The sequence below is a fragment of the Dinoponera quadriceps genome, unplaced genomic scaffold (assembly GCF_001313825.1).
Source record: "Dinoponera quadriceps isolate SergipeBrazil2010 unplaced genomic scaffold, ASM131382v1 scaffold426, whole genome shotgun sequence".
Taxonomy (NCBI): Eukaryota; Metazoa; Arthropoda; class Insecta; order Hymenoptera; family Formicidae; genus Dinoponera; species Dinoponera quadriceps.
The window spans coordinates 906,263-934,127 of NW_014554535.1; the positions used below are offsets into that span (position 1 = coordinate 906,263).

The 27,865-nt window shown below is 44.4% G+C and overlaps 2 protein-coding genes across 3 annotated transcripts in view; one reads left to right on the top strand and one right to left on the bottom strand.

Annotated features, from left to right (window-relative positions):
- The window catches only part of LOC106751941 (inositol-pentakisphosphate 2-kinase), a 132,580-nt gene extending 110,513 nt beyond the window's left edge, over positions 1 to 22,067 (bottom strand). For both annotated transcript variants that reach the window (XM_014633247.1, XM_014633246.1), the window contains exon 1: positions 21,790 to 22,067. In XM_014633247.1, coding sequence (XP_014488733.1) covers positions 21,790 to 21,791 — 2 coding nt within the window. In that variant the 5' untranslated portion in view covers positions 21,792 to 22,067. The remainder of the gene's footprint in view (positions 1 to 21,789) is intronic.
- A 2,039-nt stretch (positions 22,068 to 24,106) lies between these two features.
- On the top strand, positions 24,107 to 27,859 carry LOC106751962 (spindle assembly abnormal protein 6 homolog). The gene is made up of 4 exons (XM_014633283.1): positions 24,107 to 24,444; positions 24,554 to 25,080; positions 25,257 to 26,005; positions 26,109 to 27,859. Exons 1-4 carry the CDS (start codon positions 24,256 to 24,258, stop codon positions 26,660 to 26,662), a joined length of 2,019 nt encoding a protein of 672 aa, XP_014488769.1. The 5' UTR covers positions 24,107 to 24,255; the 3' UTR covers positions 26,663 to 27,859.
- Positions 27,860 to 27,865: the final 6 nt, after the last annotated feature.

Here is a 27,865-nt window from a genome sequence, read left to right on the forward strand (position 1 = left end):
ATCGCCAACGATAATACGACGAATAAATGCAATTTATTGACGCGTAGTTCGTGAGCTCGTTTTACCCGGCCCCCCATTGGCCATATATTTCATTTGTTATATGCAATTGGTTATGTATTTTACATATAAATTAGTGAGACACAGCAATATAACGCCGGTCACTAGCGACCGGTCGTTAGTAACCCCCATGACAGTTAACGCGTTAAATCGTCGCGATAACACAACAATAACTGAGAGAGTCGCTTTTTCCCGATCGTTTCCTCTTATTTCGAGCGTCCGTCGTGCTGTCGGGGTTGGTGTCTTCGACTTTGCTTCGTCCACCGCGAGGGGTTGAACGACAAGCTTCTCAGTAGAGAAGCGAGGGAGCGCTTTCAGAGAAAGAGAGAAATAGAGACAGAGAGAGAGAGAAAAAGAGAGAAAACAGCACATCGGGCTTCCAACCATTCGATGGCTTCGCGTCGTTCCGAGAGCTTAAAATCGACGCCTTGAAAAGGGGAAAATTGTCTAACGGCATTTCCTCTATATATATATATATATATAAATTTCCTTTTTCTCGCCTCGCGCGAGGCGAGAAAAACACGCGAAACGAGGCCGTGTTGGCGCAGGATGAGGCGCGCTTATTAGCGGAACGAGGCCAGACGAGCCAACGAGGCCGAAGGAATTTCTTTATCACCCTTCCTCCGATAATTGTCAAATATTGATAATAGAGTGAAAAAAAAACACTAAACAACAGGATCGACGAGACGAGGTAAATAAACCACGTTCGCCACCTGTTTCGAGCCTCGTCTCGTCTTGTCTCCGACAGCGAGATGCACAGTAATACAGATCGTGTTCGATTAATTTCACGAGTGTCACACCGCAAAACGCAGGTGTGACATATAAATGCCTGTCAAAATACTACGGAGATGCTAAAGATTTAATTCGCTCATTGATAAGCGATAAGCTCGTGCACAGAGAAAGTACAGACGGGCGCGACGATAAGAACTCGAGACGTTAATAAAAAATGATCGCGTGTCGTGACTCAAAGTCCTATCTCGAAAGCTGCACCCACACTCGAGGACGAGAAAGAGAGAGAAAGAAATGTTTATTATCGTCCTGGGACACGCCCACTAAAGACCAAAAAGTAATCGTATACAAAATAATTTGCGTAACGCTGTTAGTAATATAATGAGACTGAGTAATCGTTAGAAATGTGGTGAGGATATAATTGTGAATTAAAGAAATACAGAGTAAGAAATAAAGTAAGAAATAAGTAAGAAGTAAGTAAGAAATAAAGCAAATAAGCGTACAAATAATTTGCAACACACGCTGAAAATAAAATTGTTACGTTTAAGCAAATATTTGCTACAAAGAGTATTGGAATAGTTTTATTTGAATTAAAGATTACTCGAATGTAACACATTTTTTCTTCCAGTGTGCTACATTCAAGTAATAGTTATTTAATCCAAATAAAATAAATCACTCCAATATTCCTTAGCAAATATTTACCTGAACATAGCAATTTTTTTTCAGTGCTTAGTTTCAGTGGTTTGTTCGGTGCTTAATTTCAGTTCTTTTTTTTCAGTGGCTAGTAATACATTGATATAAAGAAAATGTTAAGCATTTTAGATAGATATAGTAATAAGATGAAGAAATAAAGTAAGGCTAGTAAACAACGCAAAAAAGAGAGAGAGAGAGAGAAAGAGATTAGATTGCCGCGACACATGATAGTCGGCGATTCGACGAGAATTTTCGACAGTTTTTAGTGCGAAGTTTGATTTCTCTCGCGACTATCGCGAGAGCCTGCGCGTTCTCGGATCCCCCCATGCGCGACCCGATCTCGCCATCGTCGCTGTCTCATATTAATCGCGTCTGGTCCATACAGCCTCTCATATCAGTCGCAGCGTTGCCACGTTACCGCGCTCGGTAATTCAACAGATGCCGCTCGACCGGAGCGTCTGCCAAGGGCAGCAGCGGGCTGTGAACGTCGAACGAATGCGTGGTGGTTGTTTCACTTCATCGCGTGTACAGGGTGTAACGTAACAATGCGTCGGGCCGTGGACTTTTAGGGTGAATTCGGCACTTAATACGTTCGTTATCAGGGTTTATTCGGGCGACTCTCCCCACGGAGCACTTCGTGTTTCCCTTTTTTCTTTCACGCAGTTGTGTAAAACAGAATTAGTTCGATAATGTAGACGCAGATAAAATTTTTTTTCTGTCGTAAATATGTGACGTTGGTAGCGAATGATTTAAGAGCAATAAAAAAAGTTCACGCAAAAGTATGTCCCATTTAACTTTGTCTCCGAGTCACAGCGAACTTTGTGTTCCATTAGAACTAATTAAACTGAGCTGATCTAATTCCTTTCGATCGTTTTGCGATTGACGCCGCGTATCGTACGTGCGATTTTGTGTTAACTATTCTCATGACATCCTGTGAATCATTTGGATTCAGTCGGTCGATAACAATACTTGCGTGATAAGCATTTGTGATAGACTTTTCCCTACGGGGACGCTTGTAATTCATCGAGAACACCCATACAGGACATCTACCGAAGAAATTAAAATACTCCACTGACAAATTAAATGGACACGCATTATCGAAAAGAAAGATAGCAGAATTTGAAAAGTACAACAATTTATCGAACAGTCATAATCCTGAAATTCGAATATTGAGCCGAGCGTGGTAAAAAAATTTTGCATTAATAACAGTCCACTGAAATTTTTTGCGTTACTTTAACAAAGTGAATATTTAAAAAAATAATATGTTAACGAGGTAAATATGTTAATTTAACATAAATCTATATACGTTAAAACATATTCTTCATGTTAAAGTAACACAAAAATCTCAGTGGATCATTTTTCAACATAAAACTTTTACTGTGCGTTCTAAAATATCGGAAGTGTATAATTGCCTCGCAAAATGACAGAACCGAAATTAATACAACGAGACAGTGAAAAAAGTTACTATAATATATTATCATTGTATATTTTCCCGACGCCACGCGCGCTCTATGGCGGCGAAGAATTTCCGATTCGCCCCTCGGTCAGCTCGGTTAGTTTCTAATGTCGTTCTAACGTCGACAACTCACGGGGCAAGGGGAGCCCAACCCGAGGATGACGAATTCCTCGGGGCCGAAGAGCCGGGGATCTTTTAAAGGCAGACGGCGTAAGCGACGATGGCAGTGCCGACGCGGCATCGCATAAATAATCTAATGGTTTCTTTGTTTCCGCCGGGTCGAACAGTTATTTCGAATCACGTCGCACACCGAGCGTGAGCCGTAAATAAGGTATGGGGTTTCATAACTCGGCTCATTGTACGCCCGGCGCTCGTGTGTACGTGCGTGTGCGCACATACGTGTGTGCCTATCATCGTCGACGCGCTGCTTTTTCGTCGTCGTTTATCGAGCATCACACAATGCTTTCTCACGCTGTTTCGTCACGGCCGGCCGACCGACCGGCAAGCTGGCTGGCAGGTCGAGCCCCGTTTCGCGCATTCGTCAATAAATCTCGATACGTAAGTACCTCGCAACGCGCGTTACAGTTCGCGCGAACGTCTTTCGCGGGTTAAATCGATTTCCACTGTGCATCGCCACTTGAACTCGTTTGAATTCATCACGACGCCCGGTCGTGCAGAATTCATGGGGTCGAGCCAGCGGGATTTCGCTGGCAAATGTTCACGTCATATCCGAAGACAACGAAACGGACGGACCCGCGTAATTGTCGTTGCCCGCCGGTTGACACCGCCGCCGCTCTGACGACGACCTTTTCGACCGTCGAACATTGACAGCGCGAATTAATTTGTCATACGACGAAAGTAAGATGAGAGTTAATCGCTAGACGCGATAATTGAAACTTAACGGCCGAATGATAAAATTGTCTGACGTCTTCCTGTTGTTAAATTTCGACGATCATACCTGGTAATTCATGATTGACTCTTATTGACCCTTCTCTTACACTGGGAGAAAAAAAAGTAGATAATCTCGCTAATATATCATAGTTATTTTTATATTCAAACAAATTCATCTAATATATTTATATTAAGTAAATTTATAATCATTTTCAGCGCCAACTATATATCTTTCTGTTGTTCCAAAACAAAAAGTGTAGTAGCAGCAATATACACATAAAGTTATTATTATCACTGACATAATAACACTTGCTACAAAAATAGTTCTTCCAACTATAATTCTTTTACTCTATGGATTATAATCACAGATATGAAATACTTTTTTCTCAGTGATATCTTCATTGAATTGTTGTAGTGAACCTAAATATTTGTAATTAATAATATAATTTATAATAAAAATAAATAAATAAATAGTCATAATTCTGAAGATTTTTCGCGCGATTCACGCGTCACGTCGACGTTTTCAATCTTCTTTTCCCTTATAAGACCGGTCGTGCTACTATCAGTTGCGATCGCTTCCCGCGAAGACGATTTTATTCGAACGGTCGAAAGTGGGGAGGAAGAAAATTCACTTAAATTATTTTTTGCTGAACTACGCGGCCGATCGTAAGATATGGTGTGACGCGCATATTTTTCAGGCTATATCGGGAAGCCTGCTCGTCCGCCCGTTCACCCGCGAGATATCGATCGTAACTTCGTTGTAACTATACCTAAACTCTGAATCGGTGAGCATGAATAGCGCGACGCTATTAAACTTCGGCGATAGTAATAGCGTTTGAATGCAGTCGTCATATGCATCGTGATATGCAATCGAATTTAATGTCAACGTACTCCGCGAAGGCGAGCTATCGAAGAATCCGAGACGCGTGAATGAATAGTAAGGCGGCGGCACCGGTGTTATGCAGATGGAATCAAAGAGCCAGGCGAATTCGCGGAATTCTGCAACTATTATAATAATATAACAATGACAAATGAACGGTAAAGTGAATGCCCCGGTCATCTAACGACATAGAGTCAGGATTGTTTAATTTTGACAAGGACATACATGATATTTAATGATCTGCTTTAATATAACCGTTGATTCAGAGTTCTCGAAAAATATAAAAATTAATTATTAACACCTAAAAGATATGAAAAGTTTTTAAATTACTTCAATCTGAATTACATTCTTTCCGATCATTTCTCTTAGCCGAATATCCAGACGCGATATCACGTCATTTAAATAAAATTGTCAATTGATTATTTATGCCGATTCTATGATAATAATTGCGATAATTTATTTAAATAAATTACGTGCCATGCGTGTAATATAAAATGATTTTTCTACAATTTTTTACTTAACTCGTAATCAATTTGTCACATTCGACAGCTGTCGTATCGTAATGACACGAAGTTACACAGGCCGATACAATGTCGTTGCGACGCACCGTTGTACACAGAAAAAAGGTTTCTTCGGATTTGGTATACGTGTTTGTTTGACTTGGGTTTGTTTAATATAAATAATATTTTTCTAACGTAGCGTTACTTCTTTCAAATAATTTATTGTTTGTAACTACTTTAATGTTTATATGAAAACACCAAAGAAATAAAGAAGTAAAGATATTTATTGTCTGAAAAGCCAAACAATCCTGCTTGTTGAATCAAACATTCATTTGCTTGCTGAATTCTATTCTAAGAAAACGAATTTGTTTCAATTAAAGAAATATCGCTGCATCCAAAGAAATCCTTTTCTCTGTGAATACACGAACTGATACAAATGGCCGAGTTATAAAATTGATGCGTTACGAGGAAAGCAGAGAATAGAAATTGCATGAAATTAATCATGTTTCCGTGTATGTCCGGATATAAGAACGTGTATCAGTCGATTGGTATTCCTACCTCGTAACGGAGGATCGATCAGATCCGTAATGAAAAATTAACCAGCCGACTCGCTTCCGCTCGCTCATCGAATTTTCCCTAAGAAGGACGCCGCCCCTCGAGTGTACCTCGCGAGGTCTCTAATTTCGCAGCTCGGTCTATTCAATTACAACTTACACGTTCAACCTTTCGTAACCTTCCTGTGTAGCGCGCGACTCACCGCTTACAGCACCGCGAACGGTCGCTTTCGAACGAGCGATCCCGTTATTTTCGCGTAAGGCGGAGCGAAGCGCGCACAGGCGAGCCCAACGGTAATTACCAACTAATTTGCAAACTACTCCGAAAAGCATCGGCGAAACGTCGACGAATTACACGCACACACACACATGTCCACCGTCGATCAATCGTACGCAGCTTCGATCGGCAGCGCGACACGTGATATCCCTTCGTGCGGCGGGAAGTAGCAACACGAAGACAACCGATCAATAATCTGTCCACGTACCACGTGTGGAACAATAACCGTATAAAGGTTATACCGCCGCCCTGTACGCAAGGAGGCAATCTAATTCCTTTATTGCGCCGTGGACGCGGTCGATCCGCTAATCGAGAGCGCCTTTTCAAAAGGCGGCCGCCCGCTCCATTGAGATACCGTCGTTGTGGAGTACACGAAATCGTCGTATCGACAACGGTAGCCCCGGCCGTCGTTGTACTGCTTGAGCATGATTAAACGGCGACTCGGTATTATTAGATCCGAATGACGCTCTATGATCGATAAATAAGCCATTCTTACGCAACGCCGATAGAACACGCGAGAGCGATCGGCGTTGTAAACGTAAGCGGTCCAAACACGTTGCCTCGCGCGACGGAACTCACGGCTCTCGTAATGGCCGTTTTTGCGGATCCGCGTTAGTGGCAGTGCATTTTTCTTCACTTTATACCTCAAACCTCGAACCTGCTTGTGTTCTGCTCGCGTAAGTCGCCGCACTTATTCGCGTCGTAGAGTCGCGGTGAATCTCTTCTTTCTTTCTATTACCACACTGACAGAGAAATTTCATTAAAATTACAGTCACTTTTTGCCTCAACCGTATCTTCTTCTATTTGTACTCAAGAAAATACATGGAAAAAAAAGTATTAGAATTAAGTTAACGTAATTAGTGTTTCTGAGTTTCTACTACTTTTCTACTACGTTTCTACTACGTTTCTACTGAGTTTCTATCGTTTAAATTCACTTTTTAATTTCTTAAGTCAGGTAATACTCTTTATTAATTTAAATATATTTTTAATGCTTGTAGTAAATACTTACTTAAACGCAGCAATGTCTTAATTTATAAGTGAATGACTGAATTCAAGTGTAAAATGATTCTAAATTTAATAGAGTATTTATTAGAATTATGTAATACTTCTTTTCCATTGAAAAAACCTAATAATTTTAAATTTACATTTTTTTCTAATAAAAGTAAATATCTTTTAAGAATAAATTCTAATATTCTCAATATTATGAATTTAATAATTGTCGCAATTGTCTTAATACACAAACAAATGTCTGCTTATACAAAGAAAATATCATATTGTATGTGTGTATATATATACACATAGTTAATTATATTTCTATTTCTAGTAAATATTCCTCAAAGTGTACTGGTGTAACCATTTTACTTGGATCAAGTAAATATTACTTGAACTTGAAGTAGCATTTTTTCAGTGTAGTATTAAAAATATGCATATAAGATTGTTGTCACTGACATTACAGTAATACTCATTAAAAAAATAGTTCTCCCGACTATAATTCTCTTACCTGTGCTATTACAGTTATAAACGCCGAAAATCTTTTTCTCAGTATGGATACGTCAAAGACCGAGTAAACTTTCTTGCCGGATCCGTATAATAATCATCTGCTATCAGAGGTTTGCAAACGTTTGTTAGATTTTCAACCATGTACACATCTGGGCTTATAACAGTATTTACGTTACCGGCTTTCGCCTCGCCTTTCGCATGTGGTCGTCTTCATTTGCTTATCTCTCTTATCTATTATTAGTTACACCAACTGCACTCAATAAAGTTATTGTTATTATTATTCATTTTTTATTAATAGTAACGAAACAGTACAGATGTATCATGTTCAATCGAAGTATTAATCATCGTTATTATCATTTTGTATCATCTTTCGGAGTATCATCCGACTCCGTGTCTGTAAAATGACTCATCCAATGAGCTCATGAAATTATCGACAATCTGCAACGAAGAAAGAGCTTCTACAAGCCCTGAATATAATTAATTCTTCTAACCATCGACAAGATGTTACTGATTTTTGCAGGTGCAAAATTTTTGACGATTTTTGACGATGTGCATATTCGACATACACACATCACAATTGTAAAATTATAACAATTGTTAAAAAAGCCAATTCTCTTTCTCTCTCTCTCTCTCTAGCTCGCTCGCTCTATTTCTTTTTCCTGTTGATTAACGCGACGTGCCGAGATCGGGTGCTTCTCGGCGAATTTGCGCGGCTTTACGAGAACCCATCGTTTACGAGCGAGTCGTTACGCGTACCGACGATTGCCGCGGGCGTAGCAGATGAGAAAGAGAGACAGAGAGACAGAGAGGAAGGGAGAGGAAGAGAGGAAAGGGATGATAGAAAGAGAGAAAGAGAGAGAGAGAGAGAGAGGAACGGTAGCGTTATTTCCGCGAAGCCACTTCTCTCGGCGACGACGACGATGACGACGAGGAAAAGCGGAGCAAGAGTGCAGGTAGTGAGTAGGTAGGTGGGTCCAACGCCGTAGTAGTCGGCGAATCGCGCGCGCACACGCGTGCACACACCCACGCGAGCGATACGAAACCGGTTCTCCTCGCACCTCCGCGTGCGCGCCCCGCATGCTTCTTTCATCGACTCATTGACGGTTATCAATTAACTCTCGTATAAGTGTCCGTGGAAACGAGACGAGCGAGTAAAATTCACACTGAAAAACGACGACAACGACGACGCGCTCGGCTAATGCATCGCATCGGGAGCGTGCTTCGGTCGTAAAGAACGGAGAGTCGCACATGGTGCATGAATGATCATCCACCATGGCTGTTTGCCCTATGGCGGAGGACATCGGGGGCCCGTATAGCGCGCGAGGAACAACGTGTCCATGGTGATTGCCTCTCATGGTCGCTGGTAATTCCCCTTCCCTAGCACCGAAAGAGAGAACGCTGTTGTTAGAGGGGGAGGAGAGGGGGGGGCCCTTCGGATTATGAGCTCTATCCAGATGAACGAGTCGTATCGACGCACGGCTGTGCGTGTGGTACGCATTTACGCGCGTATATGCGCGCGCGCGCAACTCCATCAGACAGCCTCCATCATCGCGTTAAACGCGCGGTTGTATAGCGTTCTAGAATTGGCCAAATTTCGGAAACGTATTCCGCGGAGAAATTATCTCTCCTCTAGCAGAAAATCACAGGAAAATCGCCGGATCAAGTCGATTCATGTTCCATGTTCAGTGCTCTATGATGTATATTGTAACATAGGAAAAGAAATGATCTACCTACCACGGAAGAGATCGGATCAAATTGATTCTACATTTGACATTCTCTATTTTTTATCTACCACCTATGTTTATAACATAGAGTGACATATGGAAGTTGGGAAAGAAATAATTTCCCTGCCGCGAGGAGGCCATAAGAAAGACCGGATCAAGTTGATATATGTTCTATGTTTCTGTGTTCTACTACCTATATTCATAAGTTCATAGCGTATGAGCACGAAGAGAAATTACTTCCCTGCTGCGAGGAGGAAATAAGAAAGACCGTATCAAGTTGATCCATGTTCCATGTTTCTGAGTTCGTATTACCTATGTTCATAACGTTATGAACATAGAAGAAACATGTAGAGATAGTCAGTCATAAAAAGATGGCAACGCTCTTTTTCTCGATGAGTTTCCGCAACGCAATATCTCGTATGCAATAAACGCAGGAAGACGCATCTCCCGAGAATTATGAAAAACAAATTCTTCCATCGGACACGGTTGTGCGTTTTGAAATTTATTAAAAAGGAAAAGTGTTGCAACTTTTTTATGACTGACCGTACCTTTTGCTTTTACTTTTGATGCGTTTCAAGAGAGGAACACATCGCGATTCCTCCTTCTCCGATCCCATTTCTCCCGTAACAAATATATAAACGAGACGCATAACCAGTATGACTCTAACTTGACTCAATTTCCCCTATTCGACGCGTCGCAATCGATAGTACTTCGCTCTTGCTATCGGGATTTCCACGCACCCACACATACGCAGAAAGAAGTTTCGGGATCACCATCCGCGGGGATTAAAGACGGCTTCGCGTGCGTGGGAAGACGTGGTAAAATTGCGTGCGGCGAGCACGAGCGGGAAGAAGGGGAGCGAAGGCGGGCACGGGGTTAGAAACAGAAGGGAACGACTAGTCGTTGGACGCTCCGTTGAAGCGCGGAGTAGAGAGAGAGCCGACGAGCTGAGTCTGGAATCGCGAGGGTCTTTCACGATGAGAGCGCGGCCATAACGACCGGGCGGTGAAGGGAGCGGCGGTGGCGGCGGTGGCGGTAAGGGGAGAGGGGAGGACCGAAGGAGAGGAGCGCTCGAGGGTTGGAGCCCGTTATGCGACGTAATAACATCGCGAATCTCATTTCGGAAAACATTTGCCGCACGGCCGGAAGGAACGGTTAAAAAGTTCACGTGAGCCACGCGGCAAGCGAATGTCAAAAATAAACTAACGAGACGTGATAATAATAACAACGTTCATGGAATAATAAGAAGCCGGTGGGATTCTTCCGCCGTGGAATGAAGAATGAATTCGCGGGATGTGCGTTGCGCCCACGCGGTTGCTCCTTAAAATTATCTAGAAAGTTAAAAGCGTGTTCTTCATGTTTAAATGCTTGCTCGCGCGCGCACATAGTGGCCGCACTGCATGTACATGTATACCTACCGGACCCGAGGTTAACGCAACGAGCATTGCGCGTGGTGTGCGTGCGTGTGAAACAATTGACGCACGCGAGAGAACGAGCCCACAACATCGCATCGCGGGATGCGAAGGCACCACGATAAGAGGCACGCATTTACCTACATAGAACTTAAATTTACCGTGCAATTCACGCGCTCGCGCATCGTGCGAATCGAGCACACTCGGCATATTGGGTTACTGCTCCTCGTGGTAATTAGGGAAACATTAAATATCTCGACGAGGATAATAACGTCACTCGCGTCGTTTGCGTTTTTCTCCCCTTTTTCCAACAGTCTCTACGTAAGTCTTCTGTGTGTGTGTGTGTGTGTGTGTGTGAAAGAGAGAGAGATCCCGTTTCGTTTATTCACCCTCTTTCTCTTTTTTTCTCTTGACGTCATAATTCAAAATAGCCGACGCAAGAGTAACCGGTGAACCTTAACCTAACGTACAATGTAAACGATCGATTATTCGGGGGAGGAAAGGGGGGAGGAGCGAGGGAAGAGAGAGAGACCTTTGCAATCGCGAGCACGGTCTTACGAAAGCCGAGCGGCAGCCTTCCGGACTCGGCGTTTCGCGTTTCGCATCGCGTCGCGACCTAACGGGAGCATCATCATCATCATCATCGGCCGAAAGGAAATCGCAGAGCCGAGTCGCGGGGCGATCAAAGCGGATCGGAAGCGCGGAGAGGCGCGAGAGGATCGCGCATTTGAATAGCCGCGCGCGAGCGAGCGAGCGAGCGCGGGTGGCTTTTACCGGCGTTACTAGATCGTCCTGCCCGTTCCATTAAACGGAGAAATCCTCTCTCGCCGGCGACGGTGACCAACTTTCGTCGGGCCGGGGATCAAAACCCGCGGAGATATCCTCGATCTCTCCTACGACGGCGGCTCCGACGGAGAATCCGCATCTCTCGATTCCGGACGACGCGCGGATCGGCCGCGCGATCGAACGAGCGACCGACAGACCGATCGACCGACCGACCGACCGAAAGACCGACGTTGCCGAATTTCTGTCGACGGCGAAAAAACCACCAGGCTCGTGTTATTACGACGCAGAAGGGGAGGGGGAGCGCACTCTGTCGGGAGACGCGAGGACGGAGGGCGAACGAGAGTGGGACCGCATGAAAGCCACTGAAACAAGGTAGGGTAGGGAAGAGACGGGCGAGACAGGGGAGACTCGCCAATAGCGTAAGCCTGAGATATATATTTTTCAGTTTAACAACGTGAGGCAACGGATGATTTAATATTATTAATTCCGCGACGCGTTTCAAGGGCTCCGGCCGCGTGCACGTGCGCGCGGCGTATGACGTCAATGCACGGGAGAAAGCGACGCGCTTTGCGGCATCCGTCGCTCCGGAGTATCTCGGGACGAAAATACACTCGCCGTCGGCGTGAGCTCGTTCCGCGAGAGAGACGAGAGTCGAGAGGTCACGGGACGCCCCGGAGACGAGTATCGTTACCAGCCGTAATGTCGGGATTCGTGACAGCTCGAGTCAGCCGGCACGACGACAATCGTCCCCACCGTGAGAAAGACGCCGAGAGATCGAATTACGATGAGTATCGATATTGCACGGATATTCCCGCACGGAGCGGGCTTCTCGCGATGCGTCATCGAAATGCGACGTAGGCGACTTTCGCCGGCAGATGCGCGCGATAATGCCGCCGCGGCGGCGGGTCGCAATTTCGCGGCGGGCCCCCGAGGCTCGTCCGTGCTTTTTGCGGATCTCCTCCTCGACAAAGGAACCGGCCGGTCTTCATCTGGGGGCCTTCCCTCTCGATTACGCCAATGGCCGACCCAGCGAGGCAGCACGGACAGCCGGTTGCGCTGTTGCCAAGCGGAAACCACAAACCGGCGGCATTTTCTTCTTCCATGAAGACACGAACAACGCGTTCCGCTCGCCTACCGTGTTACCTCCTCGTGCACGTAGGAGGAGGCCATGGGCGGAAGGGGGTGCCAAGGGGGTCAGGATCGAAATACAATCAGATAGAGGAGTGAGATATTAAAGAATGAAACGGAGACCACCGGTGCACAATGAGACGATGGCCGAGGAGAGAGAGAGAGAGAGCCGGGACGATACGCGAGTATACGGAATGTTACCGGGCAAAGTCTCGAAGAGTTCTGCGAGAGACAATTTTTCCACCGGTCCTGCGAGCCAGTTTTTTCTCACGAGAGTGTCCACGAGTCGATGGTTTCGGAGTAGCGAGCGATTGGAAGGGACTGTTCGTAGACTGCACTTCTAAGGTGCTAATGCATGACGAAGCCCTACGTGTACTTTGACTAATCTCAACGTAAGCTTCGCCTCCCTGGAATTCGAAAATTTGAAGTTTCACTCGTCTTTTTCGTCGTAAAGACATGGAATATTAATATAACAATAAGTTCTCTCGTCTATTCTTGCTTAGAAAAAATCGAATTCAAACAGTCTGATCAAAAAACCTTACGTTAAAAGTTTTACCACAATGCCTGGACATATCTCTATAACTCCTTAACACTTTTAGCGTCTTAATTTTCAAAAATAATCAATGTTATTAGAAAATAAAAAGGTTTTCTCATATCGTAAAAGCGTAGCTGTAACATCAAAATATTTATCTCTACAAATTTTACTTTTTGTAAAATAATTAATTACTTTATATATTTGTCAGTGTAACAGAGCAGGAATTCCCTGATTCTGATGCGGCTCTCGGCAAAAAATAATGAATTATTCAACAGATAATTAAGTTGCTTTAAATTATTAAAATAAAGCGAAAAGCTTTGTGGTTAAAATAAAGTAGAAGTTTAAAATGTGTTGACTTTATTAAAAATTCACTATGCAAAACAGATGTCTAGACATCGATATATTCACTTTGTAAAATATTTCGTTTATTAAATACTCTCGTTCTGGGAGCTAGCAATTAATATTAATTTGCTTTTATTTTTGAAAAATAGAAAGAGTATGGCTTTTAATTTATATGTTAATCGCACGCATAAAGCTCCCCTTTACGACCAAGTTTTGCATAATATTCTCTCATAATGCTGCACAAATCGGCACGTTTACCTTAAATTCTCTTAAATCTGTCGGAGAGCATTCTGTGCAATTTAAGGCGGTAGAATTCGCGAGAGACTTCAGCCGTTGTTTGTTAAATACGTTTATCGATCGCGTTCGACAATATATTAATGATCAATGTATTTACGATGCCTGAGATAATACTCGGTGATCCTGATAAATAGCAGGTGAAAAAATACGTTTGTTCTATCATGTTTCGTTATCGTCGCGACAACAACGCGCGATCATGACGATAATTAACAACAACGATAATTGCACGATCAATAAAAAATATGCGATATTATATTATTAAAAACGTGTTTAAATCCTCCTTTTTCTCCACACACACGCGCGCTCTTTCACCAAAATAGAATATCAAATTCTATTTACATTATCACGTAACGAAGCCACACGTGGCAAAGCATGCGCGTCCGAATGTTGCACGTGGCGCATTGATTAAAACAATTATGCCGAAAGGGCTAAAATTATACCTGCACGTTTCGCGACGACTAGATGATAAGCGTAAATTTAACCGACGCAAATGTAGTCGAATAAACTGAATAGGTTCGCCTCGAGAAGACGTTCTCGGCACATAGATAGATCTCTTGCTATACACATACGCACATATATGTACACATACTCTCTCGGTACGCACAATACACGTAGCCTTTAAACTGAAAAATCGAATTGCAATACGAACAAAAATAACAGATTAAGCCGGACAATACACACGACGTAGCAAATATTCGCCAATATCGACCAATGTATCATATTGAGATATATTGTGCATATAAATCTCTTAATTATTTGTTTTTGTGCTCGTATATGGATTTTTATATTGGCCCAAAGTTTACCAATGCGACGTTGGCCATATGCATGTGTGTGCATGTGTGTGTGTGAATCTCTTAATTACTTTTTTATATTGTCTTTTATATCGGTCCAACGTTGGCCAATATGAATTACTGGCCGTACAAATATCCCTGTTATTCTATTTTTTACGGACTTTTGTACTAACACCCAACATTATCGACTTTAGATTTGTGAGTAAGGTTATTGGTATGCGTTTGTCGCCGTATCGTCTCCAACCGGCTTTACTGGCTTTACTGATACGCATTACCAAATCGTTTGACGATCATTTCGAGTAAACGTACGTACACCCGCACGTCTCTCTCTCTCTCTCTCTCTCTTTCCATCTCGCTTTCCTCCTATTTCGCGGTTCGCATACGCGACTAACGCACGCGAAACACGTCGAATTTTGTAGGAAGCGATTAGAATTTCAGCCGCGTATAAAAAACAGCCGCCAGACTTCCTCGTACACGCCGGTTTTCCGCGCGAACGAGGTCATGTTATGAGGGACACGCTCTGTGTCGGACTCATAATGAATTATTTCCTTGATATTGGGTACGTTGTAAAACAAAAAAAAAAGAAACACGTCGGTGTATACGAGTTTCCGATAACTGTCGACGGTCGGAGGAACAACGAATCGTGCAGGTACGGCGCAGCGCGACGCGACAGACGCAATTAAGCTCGAACGCAGTATGCCGCGACTGCTGTTTCGCAAATAACAATGCGGGGTAATACCGCTAGACTAATAAAAATGCGAGATAATGTAGGTTAACAGAAAAGGAAGAGAGAGAGAGAGAAAGAGAGACGACGCGTAACAATTATAATAAAACTTAGCGCTGCAACCGCTGTTATATTAATAACAGCCTATCGGATCCCGCTATTTTAATAAAAATATGAAACAGTGCGGCGGGAAAAAAATCGTATAGAACAGATACAACTCGACGGAATTGGATCGCGTAGGGCACAATAGAGCGGCGGTTCTCAAACGTGCGTGCGTGCGTTTCGCCGAATCTCTCTCGTTCCTCCGCAATATTCGACGTCGCAGATCGGCTCGCGAATAATCGTTATCGGGCCCATTTTCGTTCGCGAATTGCGTCTCGTAAGGTCTGTTCGCGTGACGACCTCGATCGGCAAGTGTCTGGGGGATAATGCTTTGGAAACCACTGGGATAGACGTCGGGCTGGACACGGTGAAACAGCAGCAGGGCACAACGGAATATGATACGCAACGCGCGACGGCAACGTAAAACAGCAATGAACGGGAGATCTGCAAATTTATCTGCCATAAAATTTGGTAATATTTCAAAGTGAATTGTGAATCGTGAATTGTTATTTTAGAATATCAATAATTCATAATTCATTAATTGATACTTTAAGAGTTCTTCATCGAGAAACGGAACTTCATTGTTAAATTGAGAGAATTTTTAGGGCTTGGAATCAGAAAACTGAAAGAAATTGGACATAGTCTTTTCTCCCATAGTACGGTTACGTTTTGTATATAAAGATTACATGTATATTATTAAAAAAATGCAAAATGGCCCATCGAGACAACTCGAGTCGAGTTAAACGAACTCGAACTCGATTTCGGGATTTCGCGAACTAACGTTCCTGAGTCTTTCAGCAAAATTTTGCTGCTAATGTCCAATTTTACTCGATTGCAGTTTGTGCAACAAAATTTGCATAATTCCCGAGACTCGGCTCCTTTTTATCCGATGTTGTCTTTTTAGCGTAGACATGCAACATTGTACGGAGATACGATAATAGAAAAGGGGCACACGCGCATACGTGTGTGTATATGTATGCGTGTTCGAACCCACGATAATAACACAGAAACACACTACTACCGTGTATCCGGATGTTCCCGACTCGGACTTTCATCTGCATAAATTTGCAACCGCGTTGTCGACCAACCAAACCAACCAACCGACAGACACCAACATTCTTCTCGTTACAATTCGATTTGCGTGGTGGTCAGACGCGTAAACGTACACGTGCACTCTCTCTCTCTCTCTCTCTTTCCTTCTTTTTTTCCCCGTCTTTCTCTCTTTTATCCTACGGACAATACAGCAGGAAGTTTCGCAAAAACGAAACTCCCCCGAGGGAGACAATGGAGACTCGATTTTTTTTTCCGGCAGGTGCGCCTCGCGTCGTCATCTCCTGCGCAATTAACAGCACGACGTAATTTCGCTGGTTAGATCACCGATCGATGCGTCTTCGCATCGGTGGCTTTGAGGAACGAAACCTCTCTCGAACTCGGAGAATTTTTAGAGCTTGGAGTCAGCAGACTGAAGGAATTGTTCTCCCACGGTACGGCTACGTTTCATAATCACATGTAAACTATTGAAAAAATGAAAAATGGCCCGCCCGAAACAACTCGCGATCGGCGAAATTTCCGAGCCGCGTAGCAACGCGAGGAATCGCTCGATCTAATTGGCGCGGAAATTAATTAAAGCCGCATCGAAGAAAATTGCGTATGTATGAGGCGCGCGACCGAGTGGCCGCATTGATCGGATGCAGCATGAAAAAAAAAAGCAATGTCTCACGATTCCAATATTATCGCGCGTTATCGTCGCATACCCGCCGCGGACGATAATCGAGATTACCTCTCCCGGATAATCCTGAGAAAAGGAGGAAAGGTGGACCCTCAGATACGGCGTGTTCTTATCGCACACACGACGGTCTGGAATTTTTCCGCCGTGGATTAGATCATCCGACGAAGGCGAAGCGTGCGCGCTCAGACCGGATATATGAAACATTTAAATACGAGACCACCGTCGCCGAGCTGTTTTGACGAGCGCATGTTCGCTCGTGAAACGAAATCGCTTACGGGGCTGCAGCGATCGCGATTACAGTTACGCGAGCTGGATTTACGTTTCGCGGTTGGAATCTGCGCGAAGGATGCCTCGGCTTCCTCGTACTGATATATTTCTACACGTGCTCTCTCCCTCTCCCTCCCTCTCTCCGAACGCGAGCGTCTACGCTCGGGAGTTTAACGTTCGAAGTGGCTCGCAGAACAGCGGGGAGGTCGCGAAAGATCCGATATTAGAGCGACGAATCCGTAAGAATTGTTATATCAGACGGGAAAGACCCGAATCGCGCGTAGCATCGTGCGATAAAACCCGACGGTCTCGTCCGAGTCAGCATTCTTCCGTTTCTGGTATGCACGAGCCGCGACAATTATATCGTACGCAGGAGTCTCTCTCTCGCAATTATCTCCCTTCCCGATTGAAATGACGCGGAGATCTCGAGAACAGCGGGACGCTTCGGCGAATAGTTTCGTTTCGACAAATCGACGCGGTGGGAAAAAAAGGCAATGGAGGCGATGGAGGCCGATTCCTCCCGCCGATGACCTCGAAGCCAATCGGCAATTTTACAATGCCTTGGCCTCCCGCGTTCGCGAGAGAAAGAGGGAGAGAGAGATATTTCTATCGAGAGAGAGAGAGAGAGAGAGAGATTGCGTGTCGTGTATGTGTGTGTGAAAGGAGAAGAGAAGAGACACGCGCAAGCGCGTTGTTGCCACGTATCTCATCAAGCTGGACCATCCAAATACGCTTCTCCGGAGCTCTCCCGATTCTCCCCTTCTCGCTGGGCCTTAAGGCGATCCGAACGATATGGGCATATCTCTTTAAAGCGAGCGAGCGAGCCACGCCAGTGGTGCTCACGATCGATAGTTTATCGCGCGTCGAGCGTCGCGAGCGGGCGTCTACGCGCGTAAATAACAACGGTTTACGTCTGCATTCGCGAATTATGTAAACTATCGACGCGTAATCTGTGTAAACAGTACACAATCTACACGCAGGGGATGGCTTACGACGGCGGTTATGTATACTTTCTTCTCTTTTCATTTCTCCGAACGGACGGATATCTCTCATTCGAAGAGACTCGCTCGATCTCGTAAGGTTTCTAATCTGGGAAATGGCTGTAACCATGTATACCGGGTGGAATACAAACATTTCGCACACATGCAAACACGTGTACGCACATTACACACACACATTCACAGGCGCGCACGCGCGAATATATCTGGGGAAATATCGCGTGTTGCGTACCCATCCGGATAGTACGCATCCACCAGCTCGCCGAACATCGCGATGAATCCGAGCGATTACGGGCCGGGAGTAGTAACAGGCGATATTACGTGGAAAAGAAGCATAAGAAGAAACTCCGCCGCCGAGGCGAGGAGTCCAGGTATACTCCTCTCTTTCTTTCTCTCTCTCTCTCTCTCGGCCCGATCAGGTGTGTCGGCTAAAACCTGTCGTTGGCTCGTTCCTTCCTTCTTCCCTTTGTGAGCGAGACAGGTGGTTACGCAGGACCCAGCGCTTTCGACTCCTCTCGCAGGAACGGAGAAGCCGCGGAGGAGGAGCGAGAGAGACGACAGAGGAAAGGGAGAAAAACGCAGGGCTGATCGCAAGGAAGAAAGATCTCGCCAAGGATTTGACTTTTCCGGCGGGAGCCTTGGGATCCTCCGCTCCCTCCTCTCCCTCATGGAACACAGGCTACTACTGCTCGAGGGTATTGCCCTCGAGAAACTTTGAGGATCTACGAGCGAAATGCGCGCGACGTTGCGACCGTCTCGCGGCTGCCGCGAAACAAAGACCTCCCGAGGTGCGCGTTAACGCACTCGAGACGCGGGGTTTTTGCGAAAAGCGGAATAAGCGGCCTCGTTATCGCGCGCGCGCGCGCGCTCGCGGGCGCATCGCAGATGAGTCACGGCTTCGTAACCGAGTGTTCAGCTCCACTTTTGCGACGAGACTTCGTTACTTTCCAAGCGCCCTGGGAACTATCGTCGCGAGCGCGAAACAGGGACGAGGGACTCGACGAAGCGGCTCGAACAGAAGCTCGATGTTTGCCTAGAGTCTGTATAGCTGCACTTTACAAACTGTCTCGCTATCTTTCCGTCTTCTCTCTCTCTCTCTCTCTCTCTCTATTTATCCATCTCTTTTCCACCGAACATCAAACATATATCTGCTTCGTTTTATGTACAGACGGCGCAACGTTTTATGTACAGTGCGCTTGTAGAGAAGGAAGGCAGAATTTTCAAATAAGTGCACGGAGAAAAAGATTGGCCGAATCAACGTGACGCAAAGGCGTTTTTGGTTGAAGGGAAAGCGGAAAAATAAGAAGTAACTTTCACAGATATACTGATAGGAAATTATGGTTACTTTCAGTGTTAAATATACTAATTTTTTGCGTTTCTTGATTTTAACCATAAAAATAGTTAGGAGATATATTTTTTCTAGTAAACGTTATTATAGTGTCAGTGACAAACTGATATATATATATGTTGCTATTAATATAAAACATAGTTGGCACCGGAAGTAACTAAAATTTTCTATACAGCATAAAAATTAGTTGTTCATATAATATAAGTGAAATTTACTTAATTCAGCTTGAATTCTTTTTGTCTTTATATCTAGCTGTGAAAGCTAAAAACTAGGTCTGGGAGCTAAATTTTAGTTGTACTATATGGACAGTTAATTCCTTTCTTCCGTGAAGGGAATTTTTGTTTAGTTTTTATGAATCAGAAATTCCTCCTTCATCTAAAACGCATTTACGATTACCGTCACGTTGATTCAACGCGGAAGAAAGTCTAGTTGCATTAATCAGGTAAGGAACAACCAGATACATTTTGGTTGAAGGAAACAGAATTTCTGGTCCTCACGACTCAAACGTGATTCTTACGTAGCCAGAAATTCTGTTTCTTTCAACCGAAACGTACATCTGGTTGTTTCCTTTCTGGTTGACGCAACTACAGACTTTTTTTTCCGCGAGCCAATATTTTTTCACCGCGTAGTACCATCAGTGAAGATCGAAAAATATTTAACAAGCCTTGATAAAAAGCACAAAGACATCTCGCCGATAAGAGGACGCGGATGAATATACATTATTTTCCTTCTGCGAGACACGTCAACGGGCGGATACTCGCGAGGAACCGAAACTTTTTACGACGCAATCACGCCGATGCGTTCGGCCGATTGCGAAAGAATCGGCCGATTCGATTCGCAATGAAATCAGAAGCGAGAACGATTACGTCTATTTTCGCGTAACACGCGCGGGCTTTCCTATACCGTAGTCGCAAAAATATTGCGCCAGATGCACGCATGCGCGCGGCAAGATTCCAAGTGCACTGACCTCTTGGCCGCTATGCGAAAGGCGACTTGTGTGTAGGAAAGTGATAGTTGCGAATACGTGCGGCGTTCGATTGTAATACGCGCGCACGCACACGCGCGCACACGTCGCTTTATTGCTTCCCTTTAAGCCGCGATATCGACTTCCGCCAGTTCGATATTAACCCAACTATCCTGTACGCAACGCTCCTGGCCGAGTCATCGAACGCGATACGTTCTCGATTCATTCTGTTTCACAAAATCGACAATGAAGGGACATGCGCGCGCGTGCATGTGTGTGTCTGTATATGTGTGCGTGCATAAGTGTTTGCTAATTTGCAATCTCCGTTCACACGTGGCCAATTTTACTCGTGATACATGGCCGCGAGAAGCGTCCCGAAAAATCGCATAAATTTGATCTTCCGGCACACACACACACACACACACATGCACGAGCGCAATGTCTCACTGGGCATTTAAATTAAACGCCAGCCTGGACCATCTATCTGTGTGTACGGAAGAAATTAAAATCCGCGAGCAAATTTCCGTGCTCCCTTCGGCCAATATATTTTTACTTTTTCAGAATGTCCGTCGTCTTGTTGCGCAAAAGGTTAAATGAAGTTTTGCACCGACTTAAATTTACGTTCCATGCGAGTCTTATCACACCACAAGTGTTCTTTTTCTGTACTTTCCATGTTATCAAAGGATATTCCCCCCATTTGCATAGTAATAAATAAATAAATATGCATAAACCGAATTACAATCAGGTCCATCGTACGGTACTCGTGTATATATCAGCAGTCGCAGTGGTGAGCAAATGAAACCGAGAAAAAGAGAGAGAGAGAGAGAGAGAGAGAGAGAAAGAGGAGACAGAAAAACGCATAAAAATCCCAGCTGGTAGTTCCGGAGCGGCCGGTCAGGTGGCAGCACGTTCCGGCCGTTCGATCCTGATATGGTCGAATCGAAAAGGCGCTGCGAGCAGCACCACCGGCCGACGTGCTCGAGAGGCACACGCGGCTTATTTCGGGGACGGCGTGATTTACGCTCCATCGCGACGACGACCGCTCGAGAACCGCAGATCGCACAGCCTACCCCGCGAGTACTTCGAGATCGTATCGAGTACTCACATGCTGTTCCCCGTGCTGCTCCGACGATGTCATGCCGCGGCCGCCGTGTATCCCCCAACCGTCCGCCAACCGTCCGGGCGCGGGACACAGGACTCCGTCCGAGCGACTTCAGCGGCCGCTGGTTGCGTCGTCACCGGCGGCACACGCACTCGCGCACTCACGCGGCACTCCGGCGTCGCGACGCGCACGTCGGTGCGCCGTCACGCCGCTTCCCCGTGGCGAAAACGCGCGGGTAAACGGGCTTGTTAATCGCGGGACAGCGTACGGCATGGCGACCGCGGGACCGACTCCGACTTACGGCGCTTTAAACGCTACGTCACGGCGGCGGATCGCGCGCCCATTGGCCGGCGCCGCGCCGGCTGGCCAATCCGCCGACGTCCGGCGGAGTCGCGCGGGAAGGCAAAGCGTCCTCGGCTACTACGCGCGTCGAAAAGTAGGGCGTAAGTCCGAAATCCACGATCGAGGATCCACGGCGCCGACGATCGCCGGCATTCGCGGCTCCGAGGGCGAGCGAAGGGAAAACGACACCGTCCGACTCCGCCGAACGGTGCCGATCTTCGGACACCGTGAGCGCAATCGATGTTTCTCCGACTATAATGGCCCGAATTTTGCGGTGGCCATGTTTAATTTAACGGAAATAAGAGTAAATCGTTCGAATTTGGCCGTGCCGCGCGCTACACAGCGAATTTAACGTGCGGCCGGCTGAATTCCGAGCAACGATCTTTGCGATACCTTTCGTTCTCCGTCCGTGGTTTTTCCCGTCGCGCCGCTCGTAATCCATTACGAAAGGGAAATCGCGAGATGAACAGCGGAGTTCTCATCCCGACACTTCCTCCCGAGGTACTACTAACTCAACATAAGAACGTTGGAGATTTGTTCCCTTTAACCGCACTATATTGCACTTCCTGCACTTAAGAAGTGAGATGGTTTACTATATATTGTAAACCATCTCTCTCTCTCTCTCTCTCTCTCTCTTCTGATAGAAGAACGAGGAAAAAAGAAAAATTACAAGGAAATGTATCATGTCGATTCTTATGTCGATTATTGTTAGAGGCGGACGATGTCCGATGAAAAGTTGATATTCACTCGAAGTTCTGTTTTTATTGAAGAATTTATTATCTTCTTTAGTTTTATTGTGCCAATAATTTATCTAAATATAAGGTTACATCTCATTGATAAACTTCAATGTGTATATGACCCTCGTATGCACGCATATACATATGTACATACCCAGAAGTAGCACGGTTAGTTTCATACACGTTCTTTAAATGTATATGATACAGTTACGATATGTTACATACGTTTAACACGTTCATTGCCAAGTTGAAAATTGGAATTTCGTGTGGTGGCCAAATTTTTTTATTTTTTTATTTAGTTTTTATTGTGCTCAAAATAAGTTAATATATTATTTATATGCTTTTATTATTATGTACATAGGATTTATGTACTCTAAATATCTATTACGCGATATGGCGTGATCGGCCGTTTGATGAGAACTCGCATCACGCGATATCGCGTGATTGGCAACAAACGTGTTAAAGAACGTACATGAAATTAATATGTGTTACATAATGGATACATACTTTATTGGAATTTGTTTGAAGCTTGATTTGTCCTAGCTCTTATTTTACAGTGATATATTGTGTTATCAAGTTAAGATTTTTATTCCTTATTAGTAAGTAAAAATAAAAGTTTATGGGACCCGTATTGTTTGATGGTGCTATAAAAAGAATAAAAAGTTAGCCTGATCCGTCGTTGAGTCCTACTACTTGGAAATAAAGTTACAGCTGTTACATCATATTGTTTGCCTTTATTTTATTATCCAGGTAGAACAAAAATTGACCATAAAACCCACTTTTCCATCATTTTTTCATCATTTTGACATCATCTCACGTCATCGTTGTTTTCTGTTCTACATGGATAGTTTCAAAGACATCATTACGAGCGGGCACCGTTTTCATCTCCAAATCACGGCAGATCGGACCGATTACTTTTTACTCTTCAAGTAGCACAATTCAACGGCAAGTTAAACGACAGTTTTCTTGATATCTAACTATATAATGAGATTTTTATCTTTAATTAAACGATAATAAATCGCACAACTTCTTGTTAATAGCAACAATCGGATTAGACGAACTTTTATTCCTCAGTAGCCCGACTAGACAACCGATGAAACTCTTTTTTTACCATCAACTTTTTAAATATCGATTTCTATTTTCGATATTGTCTATTCCTTCTGCTCGATGTCCGAATATCGAGATGCGAGTTAGTAGCAGCGCGTGCTGCCAAGATAGCAGCACAGTCGTATACGCGTGCGTCGATTTGCGTTTCGCTGCGATGTAAGCAATCAGAGCGGTTTGTGCGCGTTGAGTGCGTCTCGGCCGGAATTTTCTTCACAATATCGACAAATGAGACGTGTTGAGCGACGCGAGACCAACGAGTGCTTGCCGAGAGCGCGACCGAGCGATGAATTATCTAAACAATATTACGGGTGGCTCAACGACCACCGACCCAGGCCTCCAGCTGAATAACGTCGAGATTCTTTACACGAAGATACAGAAGGTTTACATCAAGCCGCAGCATAAGGAGGAACGCCAGCGGGATCTCAGAGTCAACGTGGAGATTCACGCTGGCATCAGTCCGGTTTGCCGCAAGGTAATCCTCGGAGAATCCTTCCTTATCATTTCTACAGCTTTGACGTATGGACCTTCCTGCTTGTAATCATATCCTCTTTCAGTACCCTGTACTCGATTTTTCATTGCAGAATCTGTGTGTCTTGCTGGCTGACGACGACGACCCTTGTTTTCTTTATTCTTTGTTCATCACCGAAGATGACTTCAAAGTGCTGAAAGCACAGCAGGGTCTGCTGGTTGATTTCGATAACTTTGCTACTCAGTTGATATGCTTGCTGGAGCAATGTCAAATTCCAGGTGCGAGCCTGTCGAAGACTCCGCCGAAGTTTCTCTTGCTCTTAGCAGAGGAGTCCGGAGATTGGAACTTCAAGCTTGTGGAGACGAATAATTTCAAACATCTCTGCCACTTGAGCTTGAACATGTCACCTGCCAGTGATTGCGACTTGAAAACGCACATGGCGGTGAAGATTAAGCAACTGAAGGAGAATGCCTTGCAACAGAACAGGGATGTGGTTGGTTTAGAAACAAGATTAAACGATTTGACGGGTAAACTGGAGGCAAAAACAAAAGAGCTGGACCAGTTGGAGCAAAAGTATCTGACCGAGAAAAGTCAGATACAAATGAATTCGTCACAGCAAATAAGTATTGAAAAGGACAGGTTTGTATTATATGCGAAATCTGTTGTATGAGCTGAATGATTTAACCAAATTTTTAATAAACCAACTTCAATATCTCAGAGGCCGATCAAGACCAGTATAACTATATGTAAATAAAAGTATAATGAAAACATTTTGCATTCTTTATATGATTAGATAGTATATTAACATTTTTCAGATTGGCTCAAGCGCGGCTAGAATGGCAACGACAGAATGAGAAGGAGAAAATGGAGGTTGAGCAGAGACATTCGGAAACCGTGAAACAGTTGCACACTGAACTTGCCGAGTTACGAACGCAGAACATGACGTACAAAGACAAGCAATCCTTTTTGGAAGTTACCAATTCGGAGCAAATGAAACAACTGCAGAATCTCGAGAAGGAACTCAATATCACCCAACGTGATCTGACTTTACTTAAGAATCAAAATTCGAAATTAGATATGGATTACCATGACAAGGATAAAGCTGTCAACACCTTGCGCACGAAAGTAGCTGTGCTCGAACAAGAACTGAAGGACAAAATGGTGATCATCAACAAGCATATAGAAATGCTAAAGTCGGTCAAGGAACAGAAGCAGCACTTGGAGGATCTCCTATCCGAGAAAGACATTCAATTGCAGCGCAAGCAGAACTCCTTGAAGAGCTTGAGCGACGAGTTGGTGAAGGCCAATGAAATCCTAACGAAATTGCAAAACGAGCTCACGTCGACCAAGTCCAAGCTGAAGCTGAGGACGAGCATAGCGCTCGAACAAGAGAGACTGTTGGACGCCAAGCAGAAGGAGGTTGGCCAACTGGAAACCAAAATGGAGGGTCTCGTCAGAGACGCGAAAGACGCGAAGAGTGAAGTGGACAATTTGAAAGAGCAGATCAAGACGCTGCAGCATCAATTGGAGGAGAAAGAGAAGATCATCAAAAATAACGATAACGGTAAGCCAGCTACTCGTATGGCGTGTTATCACCTCATTATTAACAAAAGAATCCCCGTATCGACCGAAATTAACACGATGCTTCCACCGCTCTCTTCTCGCAGTGATCAACTGGCTGAATCGGAGATTGGCAGACAATCAGTCGCCTCTGCAAAGTACCACCACTCCGGCTCCGGTGATGATCCCCACCTCCGTCCCGCTGACGTTACCCAGGACGAACAAGTTGTTCCCTAACCGATACGAGACGCGTACACCGGCGCCCAGCACGACACAACCCAATACGTTAACGGGGTTACCGTTGAAAAACCCTATAGTGCAAAATCCGAACATTAACCAGACCACGCGCACCTCGGCTCGGTCGATGGGTGTCGGTGTAACGGACAGTACGGTAGGATTAACGACGTTCAGCAAGAGCGGCCAAATCTCTAGCACCAGCACGCCCATGGAGCGTTTCAATTCGTTGAACAAAGTGCCGGGCGGAAATCCGCCGGGTCCGGCGTCGGTGCCGGCTATAATCGAGAACAACAATCCGACGGTGTCCTCGAACGGTACAAAAGCCAAGAGTACAAACGTCGGCTTGCAGGGCGGATTGAGGAGGGCGGGTTTGTCCGACAAGCCGATCTTACCCTCGGCGTATTTTCCTAAAACCTTGCATTGACACCGAATGCCTGGCCCCTGATTTCGTGACTGTTAACGACAGTGTCGTTATCGTTGCGTCGTCGTTGCGCAGGTATATGTTAAAAACTACACAACGACACCATAACGATAACGACACGTCGTTAAAAGTAACAGAATCGGTCTACTGGGCGAGATTACCAATGTAGAGACTAACGAGTCGGACTCGCGTCGGAGTACTTTAAGAATCAAAACGTAGGAACGACAGAAGCACGATATTGCCAAGGGTAAATATCTCGCGTTTGTCGTCTTGGAGATAGTACAAATAGAAATGTTATGAAAACGATAAGTATTATTGTAAGACACCTTTTGCGAAGTGAATTTCCAGACAATTCTTAATCCTACATTGGCACCGGTCCCATGTGCGTTACGAAAATGATTTATATCAGTATTCGACGCATCCCGCTGCCATTTCCCCTTCGGGGCCCTCCGATTTTCTCTGTAAAATATCAATCCGCCAAATTGAAGCAACGGATGTGTGACGTCGATCTAATCACGATGTATCAGTGTGGGATTAATAATCGGGGAAATTTAATGATAAAATAATATATAATTATATGTATATATAGCGCGGCACTAACATACATCGATCTCGTTTTCATGCGACATCGAATACGTGCGCGGAACGTCGCGAAATGTAATACTGTCGGATAAAGAAATGATTCTTTTTATGAAAAATCGAAAATAAATCGAAAATTAGAATAGATTTCTCGCATATAGGCATATCTAGCAGGAAATTCTGCATATGAATTCCATAATTCGTCATAATCACACTTTTATTGCAATTCGATTCAGCATTGTTGTAATTATAAACAATATTTTTTTTAACGTATATAAATATTTCACCTCATAAAGAACGTCCCGGATAAAATTGAGACTTACATTGAAGCATAATATATACTGATATTTATAGGTTGAGCATTTCAATTTATGACATCTGTAACTTATTTAATTTATAATGTTCAATTTATATAACTAAACTCTCTTGTGTTGCATAATTCTGAATTTAAATTTGTTCTTAAAACAATCGTAAATTGTAGACGACCTGTGCCAAATATTGTTGGAAAGTGGACGTAACTTTTATAAATGATAAATTCGGGACAAGTAGAATTAAATAGTTAAAAAATCGACATAGCACAATTTTTCAACTTATCATTCGATCGATCGCTAATACTTAATTTTTATA

Bases quoted from the DNA above. Each gene is read 5' to 3' on its own strand.
- LOC106751962 (XM_014633283.1), top strand. From the start codon at position 24,256: ATGAATTATCTAAACAATATTACGGGTGGCTCAACGACCACCGACCCA. The intron at 24,445-24,553 runs GTAATCCTCGGA...TTTTCATTGCAG, and splicing joins TCAGTCCGGTTTGCCGCAAG to AATCTGTGTGTCTTGCTGGC. The intron at 25,081-25,256 runs GTTTGTATTATA...AACATTTTTCAG, and splicing joins ATAAGTATTGAAAAGGACAG to ATTGGCTCAAGCGCGGCTAG.